We start from the raw sequence: 27,865 nt of genomic DNA, 5'->3' as shown, positions 1-27,865 counted from the left end.
TTCCGCATGTTATTCAAGACCTACTTTTCTAAGTATCCACGTAAGAGATTAGATCAAAAAGTGAAAAGGAGAGAAGAGAGTTGAGGAAGCAGAAAGGAAGAGGTATGACAGCCAGACCTGGACTCTGGCCTTAGCAAAGGGGATGCTCTCACCCCTCACTCCCATTACCTAGGTGGGTAGACCTCCGCCACAACCGGGGTGGAACAGCCCATGAAGAAAAGAGGGGCACAGAGGATAATGGAGATGGTCATGATGGTGGCAGCCACACGAGGAATGGTTTGCAGAGAGAAAACAAAACGCTTCATGAGGATTCCTCCAAACAGCATCCCCAAGGCTGCAGCGGGGAGGTTCACAGCACCTGGGGTGGGGGTGGGAAGAGAGAGAGAAGCAGATCTATGTGCCAAGGCCTAGAAGTGTATGTGGGTACAGACACTGAGCTGGATCATGAAGAAGGGGCACAGCTTCCTGAGGGAACACTTGATATGTTCCGTTACAATATCATACCTGACATTAAATGAGCACTTGCTGTTTGTTAGGCATATCTACACAGTTGTCCTGACCTAGAGGATTACCCTGTCTGTGCAAAGAATAAAGAAAGTGGGGCTCTTGCAGCCACATGGACATGGGTTGAATAAGCATTTATTGAGTGCTTTTCATTGCCTGACCCCTCACTGTATCCTCACTGTGACCATAAGGGATTAGTTAGCAAGGCTCTGGCAGTGCCCTCTGCCTGCTAGTCAGAGGGCTAAGGCTAGAGAAGCAAGGTCACAGCCAAGGACCACACAGGAGGCAGGGGTTCACACCCTGACCACTGTGCCCCATCTATATGGTCAAGTTCACCTGTGGATTGGGCCTAGTAATTCACTTGGGTAGGTGGTGGGACCACATCAGTGCTTCTCAACCTCACTGGTAAAAAACCCCAATGCTGGGTCCCTCCAGAGACTCTGATTTCATTGACAAGAGGGTGGGCCTGGGCATCTGCATTACTTAAAGGTCTGCCAGGAAGCCTAAAGTGCAGCCAGAGCTGAGAATCCCTGGGTTGCATACTCCCTACCCAAGCAAGTGTAGTCAAGTCCTTGAGAAGAAGGAACAAAACCGGGAGCATTTTACCTAACACCAGATTGATGCTCTCTTTTCCCTCTGTTGCCCCTGATGATGGGAGGCTGTCAGGCTTCCAGCCCCTTTGACGGGCAGGAAGGCAGCCCCTAGCCTGGAATGATATGGGTTCCCAGATATCTGCCAAGAGCACTCTAGATTGCCAACCAAGAAAACTGTCCTTAAAATTCTTTCTCCTGGGTCAGTTCTCCTCTGGCTCTGGTGTGTCCGGTCTGGCCGGGACTCACCTATGAGGAAGTTGGCATAGGCTGCGGAGGCACCGTACTGCTTCTCCAGGAACTTGTTGAGGAATGTGGAGAGGCCGGCGATGACGGAGGAGAAGGTACACTGAGCCAGGACCACCAGCATGAAGAGCGGGTTCATTAGGAGCCTCAGGAAGATGCGGGGAAACCCTGCAAACAGACTGCTGTCAGGGGCCGGGCTCCGCGGGCCACAGTGGTCACCGGGTGCTGTGAAACTGGCCACTGGCCTCCCTACTCCCTCCAGACAGCACTCCTTTCTTCCTCAGGGCAGAGTCTGGGCACCAAGGAGTTCAGTGGCCAGTCCAGGGGCACAGAGCCTCTCAGACCCTCACTCAACCTGCTCACCGGTTAAATAAAATGAGAATGTGTCTGGAAGAAATCAGGTGGTGGGTGGATAGAAATAAGACTAACAGTGGGGACATTCGCTTCATGTGACAGCCACCTCCATGGGAAGGGAGGAGAGAGAAGAGCATGGGGTGAGGCTGGCTCTGCCTGACTCTGTGTCTCCTGTGAGATGCGCCAGTTACAGACCACCTGCTCTTCACGCCCTTATCACACACAGTGCCACATGGGCCTGGGTGCTCTCTGATGCCCCACCCCGGGCCCAAGCCAGCCCACCCAGGGCTTTGCCGGGTCAGTCAGTTACGTTTAATGAAATCCACCAGGGAGCCTCTTGGCTTGACCTTCATCTTCCTCGCCTCGTCCTCTATGGCAGGAGAACTCTGAAGGCAGCAAAGAAAATGAGTGTTAATGGCCCAGGCGCCCTGCAGCCACGATTCCTAGGTCTGTGACCCTTCCAGTTTCAGTGGCTCAGTGCTGGGCAGTGGTGAGCTGCCCCAGGTGTGAGTAGAGGTGGTGTCCAGAGAACACTCTGCCTGTCAGTGAGCCCAGTGCTTTGGCTGCTTCCATGCCAATGCCTCTCAAGATACCTCTGGGCCTATGAGTTCATATCTAACTTTCCCACAACTGATGCCAAGAAGGGTCTGACTGGATTTAACCCCTGCCTGTCTGTCATGGCTACATTTCTTCCCTGTCCTCAGATTCCAGGGACTGTGGGCTTCTGAGACACTCTAGTCTAGAATGACCTCTGTGTTCAGCTCTCTTTTTCTATTTCCTCTATGGAGCCCCTTCTTCCTTCTGGGTCCAAAGTTGAGTCCTGCTCAAAGTTCTGTCCTGACCCTGTGCCCAAACTTTCTGTGCATAACACCTGGTGAACTTGCCTGCCATTTTGGAACTCGTCAGACATAGCTCCAAACCACCACACAGAAGCAAGGCCCCTGGGCTCTGACATGGTTAGGCCCCTCGGGAACTCATCACCGGGCACAGGAGTTTCCACGCAGAGCGCTTATACCATGTCCGGCACTGTGCCTAGTGTTCCACATGTCACAGCCTCCTTCCGAGATACCCATTCCATCTCCAGTATCTCGAAGGAGGGGAAACTTAGGAACAAGGAAACTTGCCTAAGATCACACATCTAGCTTCTAAGCAGCAGAGGTAGATTCACGCTCAGGTTTGCTCGACCTCCAAAACCACCATGCTGTGCTGCTGCCAACCTCTGAAATTTTTCCCCAAGACAAACCCAGATCCTCCTCCCACTGCCCCTCCTTCCAAGGCTAGGCCAAGATCTCGTGCGTCTCAGTGCTGAATGTCAAGTTCTATATCTGGCTAAAAACCTTCCCACTAACTGTAACCCCTCTTCCCCTCCAGTCCAGGGTGCTGCTGAGTCCTTCTCAGCACCGCCTCCAAACACATCTATCCCTGCCCTGCCCTCAGCTGTCCTGGCCATTTCCCTGGCCCTCAGCTGCGTCCCCTCTCTCTACACTGGCCTCTTCAGATTTCCAGTATTCATTCCTTCCTGACTCCCAACCTCAACCTTGCTGCCACATTACCACCTGACTCGTAACCCCATCACTGCAGCACCCTAGAACTTCATGGGATCAGAACAGGTTCTAGACCTGTTAGCCTAACATCAAAGTCCCCGCCCATACTTCTTATTCCTGTGTTACATTCTCATCCTTCCCCGATTTCCTCCCCCAACAGACATGACTGAAAGATGTGCGGAAGGTCAGTCTGCTTAAACTGTGCTTCTTGCTCAGCCCACCCTCACACGCTTCAGCACTAGGGACCCCTGCTTACTCTGCTGTTCAGGCTCAGACATGATGGGCTCTAAGCAATGCAAAAGCCAACTGTACCAGGTCACATGTTCAGCTTTTATTGGATCTTCACTCCTGGATGCTACCATGGGAAGGGCACGCTCATGAGATACCATCTTTCGAAAATTCATCCATACTCTCACTTCTCTAAGCCTCTGAGAAGCCCTGCATCATGAGGCTTATTTAGATTTCACCCAGAATTTGCTTAACTTGCTGCAGCTTCTCAGCTCCTCTCGCCTCCCTTTCTTAAACTCCGATAGGTAGAGTTACAGGCTCTCCAAATCTTACCTCCACTCCTCTGGACATTGTGCGAGGAAAGAAGAAAAAGGGGAAGGAGGTGAGAACCAAGAAGGCTGAGGAAATGAGCAGGCCCAGCCACCAGGCTCCAATCCATCGGGGGTCTCCAGGGCTCAGGTTAACTAAGGCTGAAGAGAAAGCAAAGGACACAGATATCTGTTAGATGAATGCATGACCTTGCCTTACTGGGAAGAGACCCTCTAGTCAGAGGGCCTTGCTCCCCACAATGGAGAAGAGGTAAAGCCATGAACTAGAACCTTGGTCAAGACAACATTCCCTATCCTGGCCATTCTGGCCTTCCCAGAAAACAGAGGTCACTGTGCAGGAAGCAGAGCATCAGAGAATCCCCAGGCTGAAGGGATCAGAACATTGGCCTCACCTTATTTTATTCCTAGTCCTTGGCAGTGACTCTCAGGCTTAGCACAGGCCAGGCATGAGACCACATGTTTATGTTTCTTATCCTGTTGGGTTCTCCCAACAAGTTTATGAGGTAGAAACTATGTCCAACCACCTCCAACCAATCAGGAAACTGAGGCTCAGTTTAAGGTTACGGTTATTGATTAGTTTCAAACCTATGTCTTCCTGGTGTCCAAACCGAGCTCTTAACCACCGGATGCTACTGCTACCCAATTGTACTTGATCCCTAAGGAAGGAGGCCTCATAATCCTTAGGATCCCAAAGAAACAGCCATCCACAGAGTCAGATGCCTGGCCTCCAAGGAGATGCTTTTTCCTAGCAAGTCTCCTACTCACATCTAAGAGTTGGTCATTGTGTTTCTCTTTGCAAAAAAGCTCCCTAGGCATGGAGGAAAGGAGAAGGAGCATAATGGCCGTCAGCCAAACAATGACAGGCATCCCTGGGCATCATTCCCAGTGGACCAGGAGCTTAGTTGAGTCTTTTGGTTAAGCAAGTGTCAGGCATCAATGCAGGAAGTGCCAGCGAAAGGTCAAAGAAAGCTTGACCCTGAGGCACAAAGTTCCCCCCTGACTTTCCCTTTTGTTTGAAGTACAGACAGAGGACACTACATAGGTGACATCATGGTCTGATGGTCCCAGAGACAGGAGTCTGTGGGCTCTGGCAGCATGGTCAGGTTGAACACTTGCCCCTGTTCTTTGTGAGATGGACAGACTCTGATCTGTGTACTGAGCACAGGTCGGGGTGTTATTGCCAAGGTTCCGGCCCACGCCTGCTAGCTGGCAGGAATGATTTTTAACACCATCGCCAAGACAGGCAGCTGTGGTGGCAGTACCGGAGGCCCCTTCCTCTAGCTCAAGGTTTCTATGCAGGTAACCTGAGTTGCACACTTCTTAAGGGCAGAAAGTGTTTTTTCAGCTGGCACCCCCCTCCTCCCCCTTGTTCCTAGCATCCACCATGTGCCGTGGTGAGGGGAGGCACACGCCATCTGCTCCTGGCTGTCTGGAGAACAGCAGTAGTGTGCACGCGGCGGTGAGCATTTGCAGTTGAAGCTTCATTCTCTGCCCTGATTGGCTGGGGATGGGGTAAGGGGGGATGAGAGGTTGCTTCATGAAACTGGTGATGGGATGGGCATCATCACACACACTCACCTGTGTCCACCCTGCCGTAGTCCACGAAGATCTGCAGCATGACAGAGCCCAGCAGGTACCCAAAAGCCGGTCCAAATACGGAGATGGCAAATAAGATGGCTGGAAAAGAGAGCAGGGGAAAGAAGGCTGAGGGGGCCTGGGAGGGTGTGACAGCCTCAGGCTCTTTCCATAGCTGAAGGATTCCTGAGATGTCACCCCATCTGTCCCCTGACCCTGACAAGTCTGCACCTATGGCATTTCCCACAGACAATGCCAGAACCACTCAACAGCCTAAGGTGTGCAGAACCAAAGCTGCTTCTTCTCCAGGCAGCTGTCTGAGAGATCCACCTGCCAGGAGGCATCTCTAGAGCTGGCCCAGAGCAGTGCTGCTGGTGGGCAAGTTCTCTGCAGGGACAATGCTAGAGGCCCTGGCAGGAGCTTGTGAGGCCACAGAGCCAGTGGGTGTGGTCTGTCTTGTCCAGGCCCTGAGGATACTTAATGTGGCTAGAGCTAAGAGAAGAATCTGAGCCCTCAGATAGTCATCTATCTTTTTTGCATGTGCTTCTTGGAAGCCAACCTGTCCATAAGTGGACGGCTTGGAGAGACACGTGTGCCCTGGCCTAGGCCTGGAGGGCTGAACAGCACCAGTAGCTGCTGCTGGACAGGGAGCATCCCTGTGCCTGGCACGGGGCTAAATGGTGACATATATGACCTCATATAATCCCGCAGCCGCCCAGTGCACAGATACTGTCAGTCCCATTCTGCAAATGAGGAACCTGAGGCTCTGGGGCTTAGCCAGTTGCCCAGATCCCACAGTGGGTGGGTAACAGAACTGCTATTCAAACCAGGTCTGTCTGATCCCCAAACCTCTGCACGCATTTGCTGTGTTGTAGGGCAAAGAGGGTTAAGACCTCGATTCGGCCCCTTGGGGACTGAGTAAGTGTCAGATTACCCCTCCCTGCAGCCCTCCTCAAGCCCGTGACTCACAGATATACAGGGGCGAGTTGTTGGGCTCTGAGAAGTCGTCCACATAGGAGATCCCAAAAGGCTGGATGGGCACTGTCCCAATGCCTGCCAGCAGCTGGGCGAACACCATGAGACCCCACATGCTGCTGGTCTCCTTCCGGGTGTCCTGGGTGGTGCTGTGGCACTTACTGGGAGGTGGATCCTGCCAATACTGGCAGAGCTCGGTTTGGAAGAGGCTGCTGTTCCCTGCAATGAAAGTGTATGCCCGTCACCACCATCCCAGTGTCCTGGTTCCACCGCTGGCCTCTGAACCTGGCCTTTCTCCCAGGCCTTTTGGGAGCAACTCTAGAAATAAAGGTGAGAAGGTGGGCTCCCGGCTATAGTCGCAGGCCTTCTTGGGTGGGAGAGGACTCTTCCTCTCCTGGGTGTCTTTTCTTCCTCCTCTATGGGCCCAGACTGGGCGCTGAGCATGGAGGGATCAACTCTTTCATCCTCGAGGAGAGGACCACCCTGCTGGAAAAGGGGGAGCCAAGAGAAAAACCCAGGCTTATCAGTACTTTGTGCTCAGTCTCAGACTCGAAACCACAGGATGGGATTCTCTTTAGCAGGACAGAAGTCATTCTGTCCCACAGGAGGCAGTGGCATCCCGGGCCTGGGATGTGTCCCTGCTGGGTCATCCAGAGGCCTCACTCCTGGATGAACACTGCATCACACAGGAGAGCCCGCTGCCAGAGGCCTTTAATTCCTAATGAAACCTGGGCAGCTCCCAAGAATCATAGAGCTTGCGAAGCTGGCAGGGACTTACAGACTCTTGAGTTCAACCCCTTCTATTACAGATGGGGAGCTGAGGCTGCACCCAGAGGAGCCAGGCTGCACCCTGGGATCCTTCTGTGAGGGTCCCAGAGACCCACAGTGTGGTCTGTGGGCACCGTGATGCCTGTGGCTGTGGGGACATGGCCAGGCTGTTTTTCATTTTGGCCCCCACTAAACAGCCAGCATTGTCAGCTCTCCAAGATCCTGAAGGTTTTGAGGGCTCCATTCCATGAGATGCCTTTCTTCCTGCCTTGTCCAGGCCAATGGAAACCACTGGCATTACTCATCTTATTCTGTGGGTTTTTCCATTTAGCACTAATGGGATTCAGTTTAATTCTCATTTGTGGTGCTCCTGGAGAGGGTACAGCTCTGAACTAGGTGGGCGTCAAATCCCACAAAGAGGAAAATTGAGGGTTGCAGACTGGATTTGCCCCTCACACTGGGCTCTGCTCAGTGCTCTTGTTCTTGGGAACCATGGACCATGGGGCTGAGGAGGGGTCAGCCTTTCCCCTGATGCACATGCTTCACTCAGCCTGGCCCCACCATCACCTGTCCTCTCTGCTGGTGTTTGTACAGGACACACTGGAAAACTGCTGGCCTATGGGGCCCCCCCATGAGCCAGAAAGGCCTGTCCCAAGAAAGGCAAAGGGGGCCAAGACATCTGTCTGGTCAAGATCATCCAAACCTGACACCAGCTGAGGGCAGAGAATGGAGCATACAGGAGAGTGACCAGCCCCTGGATTTCGGTTAGCGTCCCTCTGTACCTTTCTCCTCTCATCCTGTGCCCATTACCGCACCTTTCAATGCAGAATTCAAATAGAGAGTGGCCCAACCTCATGGTGAAATAGGGGGCAGCCTCTTAGAATCAGGGTGGAGATGTGGCCTTATTAACATGGAAGGACAGCTGTAACATCGTATAGGTTCAAAAAAAATAACTAGTGGTTTGGAGAAGAGTATAATCCCTAATTTAGAAAACTTATGGGAACTAATCAAATATGCAGAGAAAAACTCAGAAAAACTATGGCTCTCTGGGTGATGAAGCTGTGGTGATGTGTGTGCTTCTCTAGTTCCTAATTTTTCTATAATGAACACATGATACTTTTAAAATAAAGCAACAGTAAAAGCTTTTAAATTAAAAATTTCCATTAATACATATAGCCAATATTTAACAATGTCTCTCCCAGTTTTATGTCTTCATTCCATAACCACTGCCCTTCTTTCTGGCCCAGGCCTTCGACCAGAGCTGTGCTTCTCTGTCCCCACCCCGCCTCCTCCCCTCAGTGGGGTGTTGAGCCTTTCCCCAACTCACAGGCTCTACTGTAGAGACCCAGTTCTAGTGCCAGGAGTTTTAAACATCTATTTATTGCACAGGCAGACTCTGCCAAGGCTGTGACGTACATTGTCTCCTTCTCACAGTGGTTACTGGTCTACCTAAGTGGCCATTTTAAGGCAGAGCTGGCATGTGAACCCACATGTGTCTGACTCAAAGTCCATGCTGAAGTTAAATCTGAAATGGTGGCTTTGAAAAGACACAACACACATTATGCAAAGATGGAGGAGCTAGGCCTGGGGAGCATCCCCTTTGCCTAGCCACATTCAAACACATGGATGCTCTGAACCCTGGAGGTGGCTGGGACCCTCACTTCCTCCCTAGTAGCAGCATCCTTGAAAGGAGCTGGCTGCTCGGAGTTCTGATGATATCTGAGACAAGGAGATGAAACAAACACACAGTACAGAGAGTCAAGAAACTGGTTTTAGTGAAATAAGCCAGACACAGAAAGACAAATACTGTTGGACTCTTCTGAAATAGTCAAACCCATCAAAGCAGAATGATGGTTGCCAGGGGCTGAGGAGAGGGGGAATGAGAAGGTGACGATCAGAGTATAAAGCTTCAATAATGCAAGATAAAAACATTCTGGACATTTATGACACTGTAGCTTAGCGTTGCACTGTATACGTAAAATCTGTTAAGAGAACAGATCTTATGTCAAGCCTTCTTTACCCCCACCACACACACATGCACAATAAAAGAGGGGATGGGAGGAGACTTTGGGAGGTGATGGATATGGCTATGGCCTTGATGGTGGTGATGGTTTCAGGGGTATGTACTTACTCCCACACTCACTGAATTGTATACTTTAAATACATACCTTTTTTTTACATGTTAACCATACCTCAATATAGTAGTTTAAAAAGAAGAAAGAAAGAAGTTGGTTTTGACCCTGGGTAGCTATGTAAACTGGAGCTAGTTTCTAAACCCTTCTGAGCCTCAGTTTCCCTTGAGGCAGAGACCATAAGGTGGCTGGATAGGGAAGTTCCCTATGAAACATTAAAGAGCTAGAAGGCGATGGTTCCAGAAAGGAGTGCAGGCATGAAAGGTCAGACTCCACAGCTCAGTCCACAGGTCTGATGGCTGTGCCCACCCTCTTGAAGGAAGGTTGATGTGGCTCAGCACCATTGCAAGGGTCTGAGTCTTAGGGCAGTCACAGTCTAGAAGCACAAAACTGTAAAATATTTCTTTTGTGAAAGAGACAATGGGGGCTATGCGGCCCACTCCCCACCCCACTAAGGAACCCTACCACCAACACTGACCCATGTCCAACACCCAGAAACAGGGGTGTGGTGCCACAGACTCACACCACTCCCCACAGGGAGGTCCAAGGGGCCACGGGCAGGCAAGGCCAACAGGTGTTGGAAGGTCTAGACTGGGAGCTTGGGACCTGGGTTCTAGTCTTGAATCCATGACGCCCTACGCCAGTGACCTTGACTTTGAGAGACCGCAGGGGATGCCATGGAGGGCTGAGAACTGCAGAGGGTGGGAGACTCTGGAGGGCCAAGCAGGCAGAGTGCCAGGCTCACTGCTCACTCCCTGCCCTCAATGCGGCAACCACAAAGTGCACCCCAGGTGCATGAGCATTTACACACCGTGGGCTGGCCTTTAGGAAAAGCAATGGGCAAGTCCTGAGACACCTATGCCCTTCTTAAGACCAAATGGGCATGTTCAGGAATGAGGGCAGAGCAGGCTGCCAGCCTGGGAATCTGCCCTGACCCACTCTGCCAACTGACCAGACACTGCTCTGTGGTCACTCAGACAAATCGGCACATACCCTTCTCTGCTCACTTCCCTAGGCCAACTTTGTCTCAGCTGATGCATTTCTGAAGGGCCCATGAATACAAGAGATGTTGCCAAGTTTTCAAATGGCATTTCTTTTCAGGAGACTCAAACAACTTGAGTATATTCTGTATAAGGAAGTGAGAAAAGTTTGAAGTGCCCTGAAACCACGGGCCGCTGTCACTTGCCAATGTGCTTGACTGAGCTGCCTGTCTCCTCCACTGAGGTATCACAGCCCCTCCCCACTGCATGTCATTGTGGAGGTTATGTGGTGGCAGGGCCAGGTGTATGTTAGGTGCAAGAGTGGCTGAAAGATCACCTGAAGGCGAAGGACTGGCCCTTGCTCCCAGTCCAGCCACTGCAGGAACACACCCGGGCCCGTCAGCAGCAGTGTGGGTGGTGCTTGCTTCTCAGAGGGAGAGATTGAATGCTGAGTTCTGAGAAGACGCCTGGACCAAATTTCATTCATTCTCGGTTGTCCAGTTACTTGGCCATATCAGACTGTGGGCAGGTACTCTGCCGGGGTGGGAGACATGGAGGTGACCAGTTCCTGTCCTACAGGAGGCAGTGGCATCCCAGGCCTGGGATGTATCCCTGCTGGGTCATCCAGAGGCCTCACTCCTGGGTGAACACTGCCTCACACTGGAGAGCCTGCTGCCAGAGGCCTTTAATTCCTAATGAAACCCGACAGGCGCAGGTGCAGACGTAACAAACCTTCAGTCCACTGTGGTGTGCATATCATCGAAAAGGCAACCACCATGTTGCCTGGTCCGATCAAAACCACAATGAGCTATCACTTCACATCCAACCAGATGGTTATTATCAAAAAACAGAGAACAAGTGCTGGGTATGATGTGCAGAAATTAGGGCCTTTGTATGATATATTGTTAATAGGAATGTAATATGGTGCAGTCACTATGGAAAACAGCATGGCAGTTCCTCAGAAGAACTGAAATGACAATATAACCCAGCATTTGCACTTCTGGGCATATGGCCAAAGGAACTGAAAGCAGGGGCTTGAACAGGTATTTGTACACCAGTGTTCATAGCAGAATTATTCACAATAGCCGAAAGGTGGAAACAACCCAAATGTCCATCAGTGGAAGAATGGCTAAACAAAATGTGATATATATATACAATGAAATATTACAATTCCCCTAAAAACAAGGGAATTCTGACACATACTACATAAAAAGTGGGTGAACTTTGAAGACATTATGCTAACTGAAATAAGCCAGATACAAAAGTACAAGCACTGCATGATCCCACTTATGAGGAACTTAGAATAGCCAAATTCACAGAGACAGAAAGCAGAATGGTGGTTGCCAGGAGCTGGGGGAGGAGGGGAAGGGAGTTAGGGTTTAATGGGGACAGTTTCAGCTGGAAAAAATGAGAAACTTCTGGAGATGGATAGTAATAGTGGTTGTATAACAGTGTGAATGTACTTAATGCCACTGACCTGTCCACCTAAACACAGCTAAAATGGTAAATTCTATGTTACGTATATTTTATCATCATAAAAATGCCAGCATGGTACACACTGAGTTGGGAGAGGACAGGGTGTCAGGGAGCATGTGGGATAGGCAGCAAAGCCAGTGTTGTTGGGGAGAGGATTTGGGAAAAGATTCCTGGAGCAAGTGACCTTTGAGCTGAAGAGAATCAACGGAAGTAGATAGAAGATTGGTGGCAAGGAGGAGAGATGAACAGCATACGAAGGCACTCGGGGTGCAGAGGTACTCTCAATAACACACGATGAAGTTCAGTGTGGTTGGTATGAAATTCAACCAGGGTGAGGCATGGCCACTCCTGGAGGGTGTGTGTGTCCCCAGAGGTGGCCAGAGGGTGATGATCATGGGGGAGGGGGCAGTGCAATGAACACACTGGAAAGATTAAGGTCAAGGCCCATGAGTAAAGAGGGGAAATGACCCAGTCAAGAGACATTTCTGTGGTAAAATGGGTGATGCTGTGCACTGCATACGGGGCAGGGAGCACTGCCTGGCTCCACACTGTGCACGTGGGGACACACAGCCCAACGGGTGTATGTGAGGTGCACAAGGCCGGGCCTGTCCTAGGAGAGCATGAGAATCAAAGGACCGGAGAATAAGTGTTGCTTTTAAGAATTCTAGTTCTTGCTTTTGTTGATTCTTATTATTTTACTAAATTCTCATTATTAGAACATTGTTGCTGGCTTAGCAGGCTAAATTATTATTTTGTGGGGTACATTTAGTAATGGTCATTGAAGATCATGAAAATGTTGACTGCCTTATTAAGTCAGTCCTTTTTATTTTTAGAGAATTTTTACGAGTTTATTTGAGCCAAATTGATGACATATGCCAGCCAGTAAGCAAGATCTCAAATGCTCCCTTATGAAGTCTTTACATGGCATGTTGTGTGGGCTGCCAATACCACAACAACCCTTGTGTAATTTCACCTAATGTAGTGTCCAGGAGGCCAAACTCTCTGGAGATTGTTTAACTGTTATTAACTTTTTAAAAATTGATTTTAGAGGAAGAGGAAGGGAGAGAAATAAAGAAACATTGATGTGAGAGAGAAACATCGATTGGCTGCCTCCCATACGTGCGCTGACCGGGCACAAACCCGCAACCTCGGTATGTGCCCTGACCGAGGATTGAACCCACGACCTTTTGGTGTGTGAGATGACACTCCAACCAACCAAGCCTCACTGGCCAGTGCTATTATTAACTTTTAAAATGTCAGATTCTATGTCAGAAACAGCCTTTATTTAAAAATATGTAGTTTAAAACATAATTGTCACAATTAAGTCCCAGTCTACTGAGTTCCTCTAGCTATTCTGTATTCCACATTGACACAAGATCTTCCAGCGAACTCTCTTTTCATTATGCCAGCCATGAATGGGGCCAAATCAATCCCAGATCAGGATCTGACACATGTGAATGAGAAAAGGCCTGCCCTGTAGAGGGCAAGGCTTTTTTCCCCTTGGAGCACAGTCCTCAGGGAATCAGGGAGGCAGGGAGCCTGGGAGCCAGGAAGAGCAGGGCTGGGCAGTGGGTAGAACCCACTGATCCCTGGCTTGATGTGGGGACAGGGAAAGGCATACCTCAGGTATATTGTGGATTTGATTCCAGACCACTGCAATAAAGTGAGTATGGCAATAACACTAGTTGTAATCTATTTGCTGGTGGAGGGTCTTGCCTTTAATTTGTAAAAAATGCAACATCTGTGAAGCTCAATAAAGTGAAGTGCAATAAAATGAGGTCTGCCTGTATGTATGTCAGAGACAGACACAGGGTGGGCTTCCCAAGAACTCAGGCCTGGGACTCCCTGAAGTGGATGGCTTTGGCCAGTTCATTCTGGTGAGAGTGAAGTTTTCTAGAATTTAGACCGTTAACTAGGCTCTTTCCATAAAAATAAGGGAACAAGGAGAGGTGAGTCCAAGGGCTGGAAATCAGGGGAGAAAAAGCCTTTTGCAGAATTGGGGGCTGGAAGTCGGGGGAGAAAAAGCCTTTTGCAGAATTGGGGGCTGAGTTTTCTTTGCCCCACTTCACCTGTCTCCTCCCTGGAGCAGATTCCTCAGCTTTCTTCAGGAGCTAAGGGCTGTGTGAAGAAGAAAGAGCAACCCACCTCTCCCTCGTTTCTCAAGCATTCTAGCAAAAACCCAGTGCCCAGTTACCCTCCATGGATTTATGGAAGCACATTGCCCTCCTCCTCAGAGATTGCTAGCTCTGACCGTCCCACAATGTAAACTGAGAGAAATGCCTGACTGTTCCAGCCACCAGATTCCAAAGGCCGCCTGCCCACCCAAGGCCACCTGCCCACCCAAGGCTGCCTGCCTCCATCTTGGAGGGCCCTGGGAAAGGCAGGAGGGGGTGTCTATTCATTAGCTGGATGTCAGCCTGTTTCTCATGTTCCCTGAGGCAAACTTCTGGAAGGATTAAGTTCATCAGAGCACATTCTTTTACCCACAAGACACAGAGGTCTGGCTGTGCCAGTTTTCACAGGGCTGTGAAATGCTAACTAGAAACAGGCTGGGACCTCTTTGCTCCAGCTACCCCAGCTGCATGGAGTCAACCATCTGACTCATCATCCTACAACTCAAATATGCAGAATTTCAGTTCAAATTTCTGGACCCCCTCAGTGGCTTTGGAAAGCTAGGCAACAGCTTCCCTATGGTGGTCTACTTCCCTAGAATGGAATCCACGGCTATAGGCAGATCTGGGCAGACAATGGTCTGGCCACACCATTGTTCAAGGGCACACATTCCAGGTGTGGCCAGGTTGCAGTGGGCTGGAAGGCTTGTCAGGGTGTAATAAGAGGTCTCTGCACCAAGTTCCAGAGATGGGTCTGAGAGAGAACCCTATAAGGGTCAAGTAACATAGCAAGGCCATGGCAAGTGGGCTTTCCTTTGACTAGTTATTCTCATCATTCTGGTAGAGAAAAGAAAGAATTCTGACAGAAAATAGGAGGGCAGCAGTGACTTTCTGTTTAAGTCTTGGTTCTCAAGAACCACCGTAACCTCTCTGATGAGAAGGGGGCATGGCTTGGGGGGGAGTAGGGTCATATGAGGTAGAGATTAGCAAAACCCAAACCTCAGAAGCAATCCGTGAGAGAACAATAGGGAAAGGCAGGGGTGTTTCCGGAGAATTTTCTGGAAGCATGACCAAGGTGCCAAGCCTTTGGGCTATCAGCAAATGCCTGGAACCTCATTCAGAATGTTCCGCTCTGAAGGACCTATTTCCTCATCCTCCTGAATCCGGCTACTCAACAATTTTACCAGAAACTCTGACAACTCCCACCAGCAGGCCTGGAACAGGCTGTTCCAACCTCACTCATGATTTGAGATCTCAAAGTTGTTTGTAGAGAGGGCTGTTTGCACATCAGAAGTGACTGAGATCCCTATGGAGTTCATCAAGCCTTACTAATCCTTAATGTTCTTATAATAATGTGTGTTCTAATACAACTAGACTAAGCCTCCACTTATAAAATAATTTCTATAGGCATTTGCATTCTGAGTTTCATTTGGGGGAAGTAGTAGAACATACTCTTCTGTACAAGCAGAAACCAACAGAATTGAGATTGACAGCCTTGGTCACATCATGGAGCAATGGGAGGAATTCACATTTTGAAGCCAGACAGACAAGGTTCAAATCTCAGTTCTATTGCTCACTAGTTAGGAGCCTCTCAGAACCTCAGCGTCTTCATCTCCAAAACAGATATAGTAGTCCTAACTGGTGTGGCTCAGTGGGCTGGGCATCGTCCTGCGGACCAAAAGGTTGCTAGTTCCATTTTCGGTCAGGGCATAGGCCTGGGTTGTGGGCCAGGTTCCCGGTTGGGGGCGCATGAGAGGCAACAATGTTTCTCTTTCTTTCTCCCTCCCTTCCTCTTTCTCTAACAATAAATAAATAAATAAACAAACAAACAAACAAATCTTTAAAAACAGATAACACCTACCTAGAAATATCCTTATTAGGATTAAAAATAATGAGTATATTATAACTTGGAACATAGCAATCATACAATATGATCAATTTTCTTCCAAAGAGGCCAGAAATTTTAAGAAATTTAAATGGATAAGGGAGATGACAGAACCCTGGAGACAAGCAATATCACCCTGATTTTTAAGAATCTGGGGACTGGATCCAGAAACTAGAAAAAGTAAGATCCATGCTGGATGGATTGTAATAAAGGAGTTGTGAGGCCTGTGGATCGCTGGAAAGGGTTCATTCACATCTGTGCAGAAAAGAGCAAGCCCGGGGTGGTAGCAGAGGGACAGAGTTCCTCTGCTCTGCTCTCAAGACTGAGTTTCCAAGACTAGTTCTGAAGCTGAAGCTGGACACTCCTTCCCACACTGCCACCCTGGCACTAGAGGGGGCTATAGGGGAAAATGCCTTCGTATTGTGTCCATGTGACCAATGAGCTGGGTGTCAGAGGGCAGTCCACTGAGCACAGTGCAACAAGGCTAGGCGTCACACTGCTGGCGAGGGGCTTTCCCCACTCACTCCCTTGCCCCTGCACACACGCCCGCACCCTGAGGAATTGCCACTAGGCCAAGAAGGAGGCATGGCTTGGCTCGGTTCATCATTGAAACTGTTACTTAGTGCTTAATTCACAACCCTCATTGGGGAGTGTAGCATAATGTATTATTCACCAATTTATTCAATTGGCTGATGTGGAACTCTTTGAAGAAGAAAAAAAGCAATTCGCTGAGCCAACAAAAGTTCACCAAGAGCCATTCATGCCACACCAACCTCATTTCCTTTGTTAATAGGGCTTCCAGGGCAGCAGGAAGCCGTAACATGGTGTTACTGAGCTGAAGGAAGCCTTTTGACAAAGTTTGTTATGATATCCTGGTAGACAAGTTGTGGACACGTGCCTGGAGGGTCCACTGGGAGAACCAGCCCAAGGCATGCCCTGTGCAGGAGTTGATGGGCCAGTGTGACCTAGAAGACAGCTGCCAAGTTGTGTATCCCTCATCATTGTCATGGATTTGGGTGAAAGCAGGGAATAGCTGACAAACTTATGAAGGACACAAATGACACAAAGCTGGGTGGAATGGCTAATAAGACCTTCCAGAGGCTGAAAATTCCAAATTAGATCCAAGACTTTAAGAAGGGGCTCAAACCAAGGAAAAAGGAATGCAACGGAATCAGTTTGGGGTGTTGTACCAAAGTATCATAGACCGTGTGGCTTATAAACAATAGGATCTATTCCTTACAGTTCTGGAGGCTAGAAGTCCGAAATCACGGTGTTAGCACGGTAGGGTTCTGGTGAGCACCTCTTGTGGGTGGCAGACCCAACTTCTTTTTGCAGGACGCAGGATTCGGCTTGCTGCTGAGGCTTCCCTTCCCCCACCAGACCCCAAGCAGGCCTGCCACCCAAGTCTTATTCCTGAGCATGGGAAATGACCACAAAAACTTGGAGGGGCTGATGGAGAGAGGCAGCCACACTCCCTGTTTCAGCTCAGACCTGAGCTGAAGACCCAGAACAAGGGGGCATGTTTCTAGGTTGGCCAAGGTGGGGACTGTGACTTGCCCACAAAGCAGATGTTAAGAAATCCCAACAGAGCATCAATTTCTCTCATATCAAAACTGCTGGGCCTTCATAGAGGCCACACACCATTGCCATGGCAACGGCCAGCTCTGCTGCAGAGCCCCTGCTCCTTCCCTGGCCTTTCCCTAACGTCCAGCACAGCAGCTAGTGTTTTCTATCATTCCTCCATGTTGGTTTCTAGTCTTTCCTACACTAGGCATTAAAAAAATGTCCCACATAAAATCTCATTAGGCTTCGTTGTGCTCATCTGTTCGAGGCTCTTTTTCTCTCAGTTGACTTAATACTACTCACGTGTTTTGTAATTTTCTTTACCCCTCTTGTTTTTTTCTCTTCCTTTTCAGGTGAAATAGATCCAACTGGCCAGGCTGAGCAACTCTGACTCTGAACATCCCCTACCCACTCACCTCCTAATACACACACACACACACACACACACACACACACACACACACACACTCTCTCTCTCTCTCTCTCTCTCTCTCTCTCTCTCTCTCTCTCCCCTTTACCCCCATATATACCACCACCTCCACACACAGACCCCGACTCCTGCCACACACCCTTTTCCCTCACATACATCCCCAGCTTTCCCCCCACCCCCTACAGTTCCCCACCCACACATACACACCCACTTCTCTCTAATTCCTGCCCACCCCACCCCCTCCCTCCCCATCTCCACATACATCCACATCCTCTCCATACTATGCACCTCCTTGAGACTCCATTTCACACACAGAAATGCCTCTCTTTTTCTCTCCCTCTCTCTCTCACACACACACACAATTACCCATAAACACACTCACACTTCTGACACATGACCTTTGAGCACATTCACCCTATACCTCGTCTGAGTGTTCGCCACTGAACAGTCCTGAGCTCATGGTCTGGGAGCAGCTCCCTCAGTGGAAAGACCCTGTGGAGCTCCCATGGGCCCATGGAGTGGGTTCTGCTCTGGGCGTTGGGAGGCCGATTCCAAGTCCTTCATGTCCTCCACTGAGGAAGGGACACAGGCATGCAAGAGCTAAGGCTCCCACTTTTCATGCCTTCCACCATCCTCCTCCCTGGGGGCACCCTTGGGATTAATGAGCATGGTGAGGGGCTGGCAACTTCGTGAATAAAGGACTAGAAAGTGTCTCTTCCCTCTCTTTCTTTTCTTGGCTGTTCCAAAAATACAATAGACTGCCTCTCCTGCTTATCCTACAGGAAGCTCCCTGCCTGTGCACTGCATTGTCTGCATGGGGCAGACTTCCCCCTGGACTTGGCTGAGGAGCGTTCGCAGGTTACACCTAGTCCTCCCAGATACTGGTTTCCGAAGACTCTTCTCTCATCTTCTGGGAGAACTGGCCTCCGTTGGCTGGTTTCCCATGCACCAAAACCTCTCTGTGCCTTCCAGAAGTGGTCTTGGAGGCTTTGGCTGGGCAGCTCGTCTTTTCTCTACCGACGCCAGCAGGACACATTTCTGGACCCCACTGACATTTAGAAAATCTAAACATTCATAAATGTCTGCAGGGCCTTTTTAAAATGGGCAATTAGTTGTTAAAGGTCTCCGTGATTCCCACAAAGTCCAGCCCCTCTTTAATTGTTTTCCTAAAACACATAGTTACTCTTCATTTCCCATGTTCATTTCTGGAGTGTGTCTGCTCCAAGGGGGGGAAATTCTCAATCAACACATGATAACAGTCTGGGGGTCATTTCTTATGAGTAACAGATTTTCAATACCACAACAAGGGCAGCAGAGGGAAGTGTGCTGAACAGCTGACATGGGCTGGGCACTTGACCTAAACTATCTTGTTTTGATTTACCCCTTCAGAGCACCCTGACAGAGAAGGGATTACTGTTCCTATTTTACAATGAGGAAACTGAGGTTCGGAACGGCGAAGTAGTGGCTTGCCTAAGGAGATTTGGCAAAGAAATGGTTGAGCTGGGAACTGAATGTTTAAGTCCATGGTCTTACCCATCATACCAGGCTCATCTAACCTAAGGATCTGGGAGCAGAGCAGCCTAAGCTTCCAGAGAGAGGAATCCCATGGACTCACCTGTGAGGACCTGGCAGGGCATTTCCTCATTTGCACCCCTAGTTTACCCATCACAATAAAGGTTGTCCCTACCACCACCAGTGATAAGAACCACCACTTAATGGTTGTGTCAGCCACTGGGCTAAATTCTGAATGTGCATCCTCTCAGCCCTCCCAGCCTTGCAAGAGGGGGTCCATCTCGTATAGGGAGAAACCGAGACTCAGAGCTGCAAAGTGCCGAAGGCTGTGCTATTGGGGAATCTCATTGTCCAAATTCAGACCAGGACGACCTGACTCCAGAAGACTGTTCAGATTCGTGACACCATGCAGCGGGGTGCTGTTAATCAAATGTGTTTGTTCTTGATGACCTTACATAATTCAAAACTCAGGTTCCCAGAGGAATACGTTTGACGTAGGAGTCGCATTTCAAACTTTTCCCCTGAAGTGAGACTGTGAATATTTTTGTTTGTACATCTTAGCAGAGCACACACCCATGCTGTCCTGGCACCTGGTGCACAGCCCCAGCTGGATCCCACAGACATGGCTCCTGGGCCAAAGGCCTCCCCATCCCATCCCCTGGCACCAGGAAGATGTCCTGAAGGTATCTCAGCCCTGAACACTCCCAGCTGCTGCTCTAAACCCAGTCAAAGTGAGAGGAATGGCTGTGTTGCAAATAGAATTTACATAAACAAAATGAGTAACACAACACTGAAACTGTTCACTTTCCTGGCCTGCTCACCTCCCTGCAGACCTGAGAGGCAAGCCATGGCCCCCCACAAAGCCCCTTGGGTTTCTCTCTCAGTGGAGTTTGTATCAGAGCCCTGAGGTCAAGTCAAGGCAGGAACAGCAAAGAGAAGGGAGGATCACAGTAGGCGGGACCAAGCTGTGGAACCATCCCTAACAAGGAGCAGAATGATTGCTTTCAAAGACCCCCAGCCCGCCCCCATCTCTAACCGCCCTCTGTGTGTAGCAAATGCCCCTGGGATTCAGCCCAGGCTGCAGGGAGCCAACTCATCAGGCTAAGCAGGCCACCATGTGTAGCACCTGGCAGGATGTGTCCCCCCCACCTCCCTGGTTGGCCTAGGCAAAGTGCCCCAGGCTCCCTTGCTGATTCCATTATGCTAGTCTTCACACTGATGGAGAGAGGCAGGGACCTCAGGTCGGGAAGGACAATAATGCAGTGGGCCTGACCACAGCCTCTGAGAGGGGGGCCAGCAATTCCTGACTCTCCTTCAGAACTGGCCTCACATGCCCAGCCTGTGTAGACAGAAGGAAAGAAGGAGCATGGCAGGATCCCCAGGCTCAGGTCTGTGTTCCTCCTCTGCCTACATGAAGCAGGACTCAGCCCTGCAACAGTCCAGAAGGACCCAAGGCCACAGTGCATTTGAGAAGTGACTAGTTCACAGTTACAGAGAGCGGGAGGAAGATTCCCATGATCAGAACCCTGCTGACACTTCGTCACTAGACATCCTTGTTCCTGCTACATCTTTTTCCATTCCTGCCACCCATTTGTCTCCACTGTAGGTCGCAGAACCTGTAAAGGAATCCCTTCTATCATTCTGAGTGCTTCATCTCTTGAGCCTGATCTGTATATATGACTTTTTCTTTTAAAGCCTGGTATTTCCACACACAGGAGTCAATTGTTCCCTCAGCACATCCCTGAGTGGCTCATTTATCCTCAGACATCTTCAACCCCAGTACAGTGAACTGAGGAAGAGTATTTATGAACTGGGCCTCTCATTGCTGCTCATCACAAAACCACTGCCACTTCCCACATCCCTTAAAAGCAAGTGCAAATTTATCTCAAACCAAGGAATTATCATAAAATTAGCTCCAAAGCAGTGATGCTCTTGCAGTGCTGAATAAATGCAAGTGCAAAACTATTCTGTGGGGGCTATTTCCCAACCCAGACCACACAAGATTTCTACAGGGGAAAAAACGTCCCTCTGTAAATGATCCCATGGTCAAATATCCTAGAATGTACAAGGAAGTAATCCACCATGAACAAGAGCAGGCAGACACAAAGCACTGGGAGGATTAGCATTCACAAACTTGAGCTAAAGAACAATTGAGAAAAGACTATAAAATAAATCTATTTAAAATAACTGAGACCAAAGGAAACATAGAAATCACAGGGAAATACCAAGAAACCACATAACTAGGCTAGTTGGTTTGAACTAGTCTAATAACTTTTAGAAATGACATATATAAAGCCATTAAAATTTTATAATATAAAGAGTGGCTTAGACAATAAATTAATATAGCTAGAGAGAGACTAAGTGAACAGAAAGCCATACCTGAGGAAATCTCCCAGGATGCAGCACAGATGAATAAAGCTATGAAACTATGAAAGAGAAGTTAAGAGGCAAGGAAGCCAGGAATAAAAATGTCCAGCACAAATATAAAAGAAGTTCTAGAAGAAAGAATGGAGGAAATATGGGTATGCAATACTGGGAATATTTTTGGCTGATAATTTTTCAGAATTAAAGAAAAGCCTAAATTTTCAAAAGAAACAGCACATCAAACTTCCAAAAATAGGTGGAAATTAACCCATACTTAGATACTTTATGGTGGACATCAACGGGTAAATGGATAAATAAAAATGTGGTTTATCCATACAATAACCTATTATTCAGCCAAAAAGAAATAAAGTTCTGATACAGGTTACAATATGGATGAACCTTAAAAATGTTATGCTAAGTGAAATAAGCCACATACAAAAGGACATATATTGTATGATTCCACTTATGTAAAATATCTAGAATAGGTGAATTCATAGAGATAGCAAGTAAATTCGAGTTTACCAGGGTGAGGAAGGGAGAATGGGGAGTTATTGTTTAATGAGTACAGAGTTTTTGTTTGGGGTTAATGAAAAATATTTGGAAATAGTGGTGATAGTTGCAAATCATTGTGAATATAATTAAGACCAGTGAATTATTTACTTAAATTGGCTAAAATGGCAAGTTTTATGTTATATACAGGGTGGGACAAAAGTAGGTTTACAGTTATGAGTATGCAAAACACAGCATTTCTTCTTGTATTATTTATTAATTATGGCAACTTTCCATACAAACAACTGTAAATTTACTTTTTCCCCACCCTATATATTTTACCACAATTAAAGAATAGTGTAATATATCAAAATGATTGAATTGTGCACTTAAATGGATGAACTATAATGGCATGTGAATTGCGTCTCAAGAAAGCTGTTAAAAATAAAAAGAGAAGGAAAAAAGAGGTATCTGAAGGAAAATTAGTAAGTCTTAATGGTCATTATATAAGTGTCTGCTATATTATTTTCTTTATTTGAATTTTTTATATTAAAAATAAAATAGTTTTTAAAGAAAGCAGAAACTCTTACTGCTCAATTTAGTGTTATTTAACTTTTTGTTTATGATTTATGTAAAATTCTCACACATCTCTCCCTGCCACGGGCATATCACTGAGAAGCAGAGGTTACAGGATGCAGAAGGGCCACTTGTTGAAGAATCAGGATGCCTGAATCTGTCTCTCCCTAACTGCCTGGTGTCCCTGGGGAAGTCACTAGACATCTTTGAGTGCCACGTTCTCATTGTAGACCTCTACTCTCCCCTTCACAGGTGTTCATGGTAATCAAATAAGATCACAATGTAAGTACATTATAAACCTAAAGAATGATGGGCAACTGTCATGGAGAGTTAAATACATGATTCAGCATGGAGAAATTCCACAGACCTCATCACGGTCGGTGCTCTGATGCTCACCCTGCTAAGTCCATCACAGGCACCACTCTAAGTAGATCGTGAAGCACCAGAAATCCCAGAGAAGCAAATGGGAGGGGGCCACCTGCTGCGTGTTCCATCCTCAGCAAGCCAGAGCTGGCTAGCTGCTGCATGCATAGCTCCACTTCACTCTGCATGTCCTGACTTTCCCACGTGCCAGGGCAGCACGGCCCAGCGTGGTAGCCTGGTAGCCATTGCCCTGGAAGCACCACCACCAGCTTTGTGAGGTGTTCTCTCATTCCTTAACCCCTTGGAGCAGGGGCTGGAGGCCACTTACCGACGTTGGCCGAGGCGTACTGGTAGGGCTCTGAGAGGAAGTGTGGGAGGGTGAGGACAAAGGCGCCTGAAGCTAGGAGGAGACCCCCAATGCCGATCAGCCGTGGACGGTGCACGCGGCTACCGAAGTAGCTGACGAAGATGATGAGGATGGCGTTGCTGATCTGTTGAGAGAGCACAGGGCCCGAGTGAGGCTGCATTCAAAGACATGACTCTGCCCCAGAATATACATTCACCTGGATTTGAGGAGCCCTGAATGTCAGCACCCACATAGCCTCTGCCCTGTCCACACCACAGTTTCCTCCTGGCTGGAAAAGCAGGTGCCCCTGTCTCAGGAAATAGGGGCCAGCGTTTTGGTACATGGCTCTTGCTAAGGTCACCAATGACCTCCTCATTGCCAAATCCACTGGTCAGTTCTCAGTTCTCATCTTACTGGATCTCTCAGTACCATTTGATTCAGTTGACCGTTTCTTTATCCCTATAACACTTCTTTCACTGACTTTCCATGACACCATCTTCTCAGTCTCCTTGGCCATGTCCTCCTCACCTCTCTGAACTCTCAATTCTCAGAGCTCAGTCCCTGTACCTCTGCTCCCATTTGGGTGAACTCATCCAGTCCCATGGCTTTGCATGTTCTGTATGTGCTTCTAATTCACACCCCAAATCTCAGTCCTCATCTTTGCCTGGAAACCTGGACACCCCCTCCCCAGACCTCCTCATCTCAGTAAATGGCACCTCCATTCTACCAGTGGCTCAAGCAAACATCTGAGCATCATCCTTGACTTCTCTTTCATTCCCATATCCAACTATCAGCAAATCCCACTGACTGGACCTTCAATAGCCATCCAGAAGCTGGCCACTTCTTACCACCTCCCCACTGCCACCACCTCAGCTATGTCATATCCTGTCTGGATTATTGAGTTGCCTCCTAGCCAGGCTCCCTGCTTCTACTCTTGCCTCACTGCAGTCTACTCTCCACCCAGCAGCAGAGTGGTCTTGGTGAAGAGTCAGACTATGTTCTCTCTGCTCCAATCTGCAAAAGTAAAAGGCAAAGTCTGTCCCAGGATGTGCAAAGCCCTGCAGAGCCTGCCCCCTTCCCTACTATCACTCTTACCGGCTCTCCTCTCTTTCTCCCTCTTCCTCCCTCCACTCTGGCCACACTGCCTCCAGCTGTTCTTTGAACACGCATAGGATGCCTTCCTCAGGCCTCTGCACTTTGCTGCTCCCTCTGTCTCCCTTCTCATCTCACCTACTTTAGATCTCCGCTCAGACTGAACCTTTTGAAAAGGAAGGGAGAGAGTGAAATGGGTGAAGGGACTCAAAAAGTACAAACTTCCAGTTATAAAATAAGTAAGTCATGGTGACTACAATTAATGTTGTATTGAATATTTGAAAGTTTCTAAGAGAGGTCCTAAAAGTTCTCAACATGAGAAAAAAAAACTAACCATGTGAGTGCTGGATGCTAACTAGGCTTATCGTGATAATCATTTTGTAAGATATACAAACATAGAATCATTACGTTGTACACCTGAAACTAATATAATGTTAATGTCAAGTATATTTCAATAAAAAGGGAGTTATTAAAATATAACATATTTATAATAATTAACGATAATAATTAATTGTTATAATATGTTAATTAAGAGATGTCACTGCTTCACAGGGCAAGATGCCCAATGTCTTCTCCTGATAGCCAAGCTCCTCTTCCTGCCACTGGCCTTTTATACCCAGCCCTCATCTCCCCTTTACCTCCCCCACTGGACTCCCGTAAGGCTTTGAGATGGGCTTCAGCCTGAATACTCACGTTTCCTGGAATCTGGTCTTACACTCCAGGTGCCCAGATGGCCTCACCTTCCCTTCCACCAGGCCTGTTTATTATTTCACACCCCTCAGGTTTCTGACTGGCAGCCACCTTGTGGTCTGCAATGCCTTCAATCTTGTACTCAAACAGCTGCCAAATCCTGCCTTTCCTCTTTTTGGGGTGTTGCTGGGGTCCTCTTCTTCCCCAAACACTCAAGCCTGGCTTAGTGACACAGCCTCCCAGCCAGCCAACTTCTGGATTCACAGTCCTTCACCTCTAGTGTCTCCCAGTCTCTTCTTCCAGAGGGTTCATCTTCACGAGACTGTTCCTCCTGCCCCGGCTCTGCTAGAGAAGCCATGGCAGTTATTGCCTACCACAAAAGCTAGGAGCCTTGAGCTTGACCATGAAGGACCTCCTGATTTAGCTGCCTCATTTTCTCCTAGTAAGACCTCTACTTTACTGCTAGTTAGTTTCTAAATGCCTGGGGCAGAATCAACAGGAAAACAGAAAGCCCTATGGCTGAATTCCTCTCCTACCTTCTCTACATGCCTCCACAACAGACACACACAGACACACACAGCCACAGGCAGATACACAAAAGGCATAAATACAGATACACAAATACATGCATATGCACAGATCACAGACACACACATAGTCATACACCAATACTCAGACACACAGGCACAGGTACACAGACAGGCAGACACAGTCACACAGCCACACAGAGGCACACACAGGATTGTTGGTCTGAAGAATGAACTTTCTCATGGTATTTGTCTCCAACCACACCCACAGACATGCTTGAAAACCAGACTGTGGAAAAGTTCATCGGAGTCTGGGAAAGAGAAGAGATAATGGATGAATTATTTTCATTTTTTATTCAACTATAGCCTGGGGAAATATTATGTCCCTTGTTTGTCTAATCTACATCCACATGTCCTAATGCCACATGTCCTAGCTAGCTATTCCCTGCCCTGCCCCCTGAAAAATCCAATTGTCCCTGGGCCCATGTTTTTGTTCCAAGCCTAGAAAAATAGAAATGAAAATTTAAGCATGAAGAGCATCGATTCATCTATCATCTGAGTGACACTGCAGTTCTGACAGTGATCAGTAAGGGCGCCTAGACCACTGGGTGAAGAAGGATTCAGAGTTTTGGATTCAGCAGGAAAAACAACTGTGGTGGATTAGGGATGCATTCCAGGGTCATGGGATAGGACTGTTGTGACACAAATATCAGAGATTTGTTTTCCTTGTGTCCTTCATGAGAGAGGACAACACATACCAGGGGTATTGTCAAAGTCATAGGCCAACATTCAGGAGGCTGCATTCTGTGTGAGGGGTCCCAGGTCCCTGTTTTATAGGATAGCACAACCTATATGGAGGGGCAAACCCAGTTACTGGGCCCCACTGGGAAGCTCCAGACACACAGGCATGACCACACACACTCACTCACACACACACATGCTCATACATACACACTCAGGCACATACTCACACACACAGAAGCAGTGATGGCATACACGTGAGTCCGGGAGGTCAGAGGAGGGGTCTGAGGCCCATTAAGCCAGCAGGATGGGCCACGGAGCTGTATGTGCACAGGTGTGTGTATATCACAGGTGTGGGGTAATAGCCCATGGCAGGGAGTGCGTGCAGAGAAGGGTACCAGTAGACTCCAGTGAGGTTTTTGGAAGATGAGATTTGTGTACACGGGTCTGGGGAGCGGTGATAGAAAAAGTAGGTTAGCAATTCAGAGGAAGACCTTAGCGTGTGGTCATCAGACAGTCTTGGGCTCAGATCCTGGCTGCACTGGATACAATGTGACCAACCTGGGAGGGGTATTTAGGCTTTCTGAGGCATGTTTCCTTGTCTGGAAAATGTGACTGTGAAGAAATCCCTTCTCCTAGGACTGCAGGGGATCTGGCACAAGGGAAGGGTTCCCAAGGGGTGAAGGGCAAAGGAGCAATACCAGCTGGGAGCAGGCAGGGGGATGGGGAAACTAAAAGATGGTGGTTGGAGGTGGGTGTTAGGAGGCATCCCACTTTTACAGCTCCACCTTAGAAGCTATCTTGGGAGAGCCCCAGACTCTAAATTACTACATGAACCTGAATTTCACCAAGTCAAGAGAAGACCTAACTGCATTCCAGAGGAAAAACTGGGCCCTGGGATGGGTAAGCCACTGCCTCCATCCCAGAACAGTGGGCCTTTTGAAGAGAAGCTGTGCCTGGGAGATCCATCTCCTTACCTGGAACCACCAATGTTGCTGCCATGATGGGCAGGCTCTGCTGCCTGCCATGCCTCTTTCTCACCAGCTTCCAGGGACGCCTAGTAACTCTGCCCTCTGCTCTCTCACCCTGACCTCTCAACCCACCCTATCTTCTCTAACTTTGATGTGCAGTCACTGAAGGACAGTGTGAAATCCACATTGTTGGGAGGTCATAGAGATCTGACCTTTCTGGGGGTCAAGGCCATTGAGCAGCTCTGGCTCCTGTGATGTTCATAAGACAGGAGCTGCCGGGCTTGGGGCTGCTTCCCAGCTACATGTCTGTGGCTCATCTTTTCCCAGGATGGGGATGGGCAAGGGTCACGTAAACTCATCGGTGGTCACACAACTCAATTAGAGGCCCAGAGTTTGCACACCTGGCGCAAGCTGCTGCCCTTGTTGAGCTCCAAGGCCCTGATGTGACAGGTGGGAGGAGCAAGCAGAGCACCTGCTCCCAGGGCTGTTGCTGGGAGGCCCAGG

At 48.6% G+C, this 27,865-nt stretch overlaps 1 protein-coding gene across 1 annotated transcript in view; it reads right to left on the bottom strand.

Annotated features, from left to right (window-relative positions):
• SLCO2A1 (solute carrier organic anion transporter family member 2A1) overlaps positions 1–27,865 on the bottom strand; it is a 75,061-nt gene that overhangs the window by 11,127 nt on the left and 36,069 nt on the right. Inside the window, exons 3-9 of the mRNA XM_090284320.1 lie at positions 23,323–23,485; positions 6,340–6,564; positions 5,374–5,472; positions 3,800–3,936; positions 2,005–2,080; positions 1,344–1,508; positions 169–358 (exon numbers count right to left, since the gene is read on the bottom strand). Coding sequence (XP_090140446.1) covers positions 169–358; positions 1,344–1,508; positions 2,005–2,080; positions 3,800–3,936; positions 5,374–5,472; positions 6,340–6,564; positions 23,323–23,485 — 1,055 coding nt within the window. The remainder of the gene's footprint in view (positions 1–168; positions 359–1,343; positions 1,509–2,004; positions 2,081–3,799; positions 3,937–5,373; positions 5,473–6,339; positions 6,565–23,322; positions 23,486–27,865) is intronic.

The sequence above is a fragment of the Furipterus horrens genome, unplaced genomic scaffold (genome assembly GCF_987537825.1).
Source record: "Furipterus horrens unplaced genomic scaffold, mFurHor1.1.pri manual_scaffold_7, whole genome shotgun sequence".
Taxonomy (NCBI): Eukaryota; Metazoa; Chordata; class Mammalia; order Chiroptera; family Furipteridae; genus Furipterus; species Furipterus horrens.
This window is presented reverse-complemented; position numbering and strand designations above follow the sequence as displayed.